This window comes from Hyalella azteca, unplaced genomic scaffold (genome assembly GCF_000764305.2).
Source record: "Hyalella azteca isolate HAZT.00-mixed unplaced genomic scaffold, Hazt_2.0.2 contig15345, whole genome shotgun sequence".
Lineage (NCBI taxonomy): Eukaryota > Metazoa > Arthropoda > Malacostraca > Amphipoda > Hyalellidae > Hyalella > Hyalella azteca.
Window position 1 is genome coordinate 1 of NW_025945201.1, and position 4,584 is coordinate 4,584.

The 4,584-nt window shown below is 40.4% G+C and overlaps 1 protein-coding gene across 1 annotated transcript; it reads left to right on the forward strand.

Annotated features, from left to right (window-relative positions):
- Positions 1–368: 368 nt before the first annotated feature.
- LOC125179140 lies at positions 369–4,304 on the forward strand. The gene is made up of 5 exons (XM_047884377.1): positions 369–454; positions 1,587–1,776; positions 3,474–3,567; positions 3,817–3,894; positions 4,168–4,304. Exons 1-5 carry the CDS (start codon positions 369–371, stop codon positions 4,302–4,304), a joined length of 585 nt encoding a protein of 194 aa, XP_047740333.1.
- The last annotated feature ends 280 nt before the right edge of the window (positions 4,305–4,584 follow it).

Genomic DNA, 4,584 nt, shown 5'->3' on the forward strand with positions numbered 1-4,584 from the left:
ATACATGTAATAAACATGTGAATAAACCTTGTGAAAAATTCTGTTGCGCTTGTGTTTGTTGTGACGATGTGCCAGTATGTGTGTAGACGTATTTGACGGAAAATAAGTCATGAAATGTGTGTCTTCACATGACATTTGCTTGTAATCAGTATTATTTACGCAGAATCCTCGTTGCCATTTTTTATACCTAAATGAATAAAGACTTATTTATATACTAATATGGAAGAAAATGAATTATGATGAATGAATTAATTTTAATGTGAAATATTTTCGTCGCCATAGTTTTTTATCTACCCATTATGATAAACAATAAACGCAATAAACAACGTTTCCAATAATAAATGTTGTTTATACAGCAGGCAGCTGGCATGAGTGCTCCAGCAGGCAGGGCAGCGCTCCTGTGTCTGCTGGCCGTTGCGTGGGCAGCCACAGTCTCAGCGCAAGTCAAGCTCATGTGAGCATAATTGATTTGATTTGTAACTTAATATTTAAGAAAATTAATTAAATTTAAGTGGAGCGTCTGCCCCAAATTTTATCTCGGTTATTTACAGACGGATCACTTTGAAACTTGGTACACATAAGTAAAACAGAAATCTAAGACTTTTTTGTTCGTGTGAATTTTTCTAAACAAGTGAAAGAAAACGTGAAATTCTTAGAAAACTGCCAAAAAAGGGGGTACTGTAGAAATCTAGCCCTTCCTAGGATTTACAATCTACAACAACGAGACACATATAATTAGATGAATAAAGACCATATCTATGAAATGATGCATGCGTTTTTTTGTAATTTTAATTTTTGTGGATGTAGGGGCGTTTTTTGTAAATTTTTCGGAAATTTTTCAATTTTACCCCCTATAACCCCCTTTTTTGCGGGATAAATACAAACTATAACGAAATTCGAAAAACGCATGCATCAGTTTGTAGAAATCTTCTTTAAAAATCGAACGGTATATCTCTCATTGCTGTAGCTTCAAAACTCTGGGAGGAGATAGGTTTGCAGTGACAATAAGTTAACTTTTCAGTAGAGCCCCACAAAGTCGCACGCGCCTCGAGATAGATATTCAAGGGTGCAAGATTGCAAGACTACACGATACTGGAGCTCAATTTCTGTCAAGGATGACGCGAACGACGGCACGAGAAACATCCCTTACGACTGCAGGCGGATAACCGAAGCACAGCGTGTTCAGACTAGCTATTTAAGTGTGCTACCGGTAATTTCGGCCTATCTTATATGTTGAAGAACCCCACCACCCCTAACCCTTTCGCGATCTGTCGTGAACGCATAAATCAACGTACAGAGATGCTTTTGGTACCGGGAATTTTTGTGAATTTGAATCAACGCTACTAAAGGGAATTTTGAATCAACGCTAAAATATTAATACCATATAAGCTCTTTAGCTATTGTTCCAATTGCACAAATAATTATTTTCTTTAATGTTATAAATATAACGAAGATAAATGCAAACATTTTTTTTTGTCTCTATAACCGATCAATTTCCGTTGTATGCAGTTGTTAACATATTATGATAAAAATTTTAATTAAGTTACACTATGTCATCGTTCACCCGAACATTGCCTCCACCTCAGCGATGTAGTCTGCGCGTCTGGAGTCGTTAACTTTACGGCCACAGACCTGCCGGCGGCGTGCGGAGGCTCCCTAAAGGCTAAGCTGCAGGGCACGACCAACGTCACCACAGGATCCTTCACCCTCAAGGTCTTCAAGCCCCTCACACCCTTCATGCTGCCCTCGGAGACCAGCACCAGCGCCCTCGCCACCGTCACTCTTGCAGCGACCGGTAGGACTCACGCCATATTAAATATAGCGGTCGTATTATTGGTCGTCTATTGAAAATCGATCTAGCTGAAAACATAATGACATTTAAAAGACATAAAAATAATAAGATTTTTAATATAACATATAACTTTTGTAATAATGACTGATAAATCATAAATTTCTGCAGTTGGAGCAATAGAAATGTCCAATAGAGGAGAAAAACTTATTACCAAAGAATTTAAGAAATAAGTCTCATCTCAAACGGGAGGCTATTCGGAGGCTTTGGAATTAAATTTGTGAGAGGTTCAGAGCAAAGGTTTAGCACCGAGGATAGATTACGAGGATAGAGAACAGTCGAACTACATACATTGACCCGTATACTAAATAGGGCACTAGCACTACGAAGTAGCACTATATGCACTACAAAGTGTCCTGTTGGTATGCAAAATTCGTCACTGACACTAAGCACTTCGAAGCGACACTCTACAATGTTTAGTGTCGCTTAGTGTCGCACTACTGATTCGTATGCAGAAAGACTTTGAAGTGCTACTTCGCTGTTAGAGTACTTTATAGTGCCGCACTACGCTATGAGTCTATTGAAGAATGGTAGTTAAGTGCTCAAATAAGTAATTATTCCCTAAGTAATTCTCATTCTTTGCAGAAGATTGATGTAAAATGTCTAATTGTGATGGTATATAATAGTACTAGTAAAAATTGTGATGGTGAGCTGAAATTCGCAATGCGTCTGCGCACCTTTCCCATCATATATTCAAAAGCCACGCTTCCCAAAGACATCGAACAAAAGAGAGAAGCATGGAAAGTTCTTGCAGAAAAATCCAAAATGACTAAAAAAAAAAATTCAAAACATGGTATCAAAAACAAGAAAAGTATTTTCTACTTCTACGCTGTTCATCTGTTTCGCCAAGGAAAATGCCAGCCATAAAGCGGTACACTTTTTTTATATCATGGCATGTAGTTACTGAGGTTTTTACGCGATGATGCCTTTGCTGTAAGCCAAACAGATCCATAGCTGACGAAGTAAACAAGGTGAAATATACCGTAGTGTCATCGTGAAGTGCGGTGTGTAGGACACTTTAGATTTTTGTAGTGCGCGTTATGCTTTTGGCCCTATATTTAGCATACCAACCGCAGTGTTCCATGCCGCACTGTGGCTTGTAGTGCGTAGTGCTACTTCATAGTGCTAGTGCCTATATATTTAGCATGCCAACCGTAGTGTTCCATGTCGCACTAGTATAGGCACTACGGCTTGTAGTGCGTAGTGCTACTTCCTAGTGCATAGTGCCCTATTTAGCATACGGGCCATAAACTCACATTTTTTCGGAAAAATAAGCACCTGAAGTGAGGCATTGAGAATTATATTATGTATAAAATTCTTTCTTTTGTAGATTTGCCAAGTGCTGGACAAGTTAAAGAATTTCCGTTGACGGGAGCCTTATAATTGCCTTCCTCTACGGTGAGTTGGTCTCTGACACTAAGCAGTAAATGGTGTGTTAAAAAATATATATGTATATGAGACGTGGGATACTGACTATAACTAATTGTCAACATTAATTAACCGTCTTTAATAATAGAAATTTCATTGTACAAGTGTATTCCTGATTACTTCCAATACTGGGTTATCGGAAGCAAATGCGGTGTAGTACTTAACGTTTGACCAAATTTCTATGATGATGCGACAGTTGTGCGGCACTGCATACCTCGTGGTGGTCCTCAGCAACAGCACCAGCCTCGACCAGGAGGTCGTGTCGGGATTCATACCATGCAATGACGAAGGTCAGTAATGTTCCTTGCAAATGGCGGGTGTGAATATACAATTTTAATTCATATATATTTTAGTGTATGGCGCCATTTCCGTGGTTTTGAAAAGTGCTATGTAGTAAATCTCACGGTCCAACATCCACAAATGCCCTAACAGTAGCTGGTCCGTAGCTTGCAGGTGGTTCAATTCCTTGAATCTAAAGGGTTAGCATTAAACTTCCACTAGAAAAGATACCCTGAATTTTGTTTCGTCTCATCTAAAAGCTGTGGACCTGCAGTGGCAGTTTCCCAGCAATGGCACATTTAGCATCGTCATCCGACCAGGCCAGACTATCGACACTAGTGAGTAATAGAATGCACGAGGAACTGTGATATTATATGTCACAGTTCCTATGTCACACTATATGTGACATTATATGCATAACCTTCACTCGGAACGTTGTGCGAGGAAAGTTGTTTGCAGCATACTCTTAAATGGATTTTTACAACATATATTTAAGTTAAATGAATAGTAAATGTATGTGGAATAAAAATAACATTGATTGATACAACGCTGGTGGCAAGTTAGATTTGATATATTGTCTGGAACAAAATTTGTATTCCGGCTTTCCTCAGAGATCGTGCTGAAGCTGGTCAACTCCGGTACATCAGACTTGAAGGCGCGAATGCCTCTAGACGCGCCTGAGGTGAAAGTGATTGTCGCTGGTGAGGGCACCATCCCGTACTACTTCGGCGACACCTCGAACATGTGAGTGTGATGGCACCATCCCGTACTACTTCGGCGACAGCTCGAACATGTGAGTGTGATGGCACCATCCCGTAATACTTCGGCGACAGCTCGAACGTGTGAGTGTGCATGGGGGCACCATCCCGTACTACTTCGGCGACAGCTCGAACATGTGAGTGTGATGGCACCATCCCGTACTACTTCGGCGACAGCTCGAACATGTGAGTGTGCATGGGGGCACCATCCCGTACTACTTCGGCGACAGCTCGAACATGTGAGTGTGGGGGCACCATCCCGTACTACTT

What these genes read in the sequence shown, in the direction of transcription:
- LOC125179140 (XM_047884377.1), top strand. Translation starts at nt 369, where the DNA reads ATGAGTGCTCCAGCAGGCAGGGCAGCGCTCCTGTGTCTGCTGGCCGTT. An exon ending in TCAGCGCAAGTCAAGCTCAT is followed by an intron (nt 455 to 1,586) that starts GTGAGCATAATT and finishes CCTCCACCTCAG; the next exon opens with CGATGTAGTCTGCGCGTCTG. An exon ending in CATACCATGCAATGACGAAG is followed by an intron (nt 3,568 to 3,816) that starts GTCAGTAATGTT and finishes CTCATCTAAAAG; the next exon opens with CTGTGGACCTGCAGTGGCAG.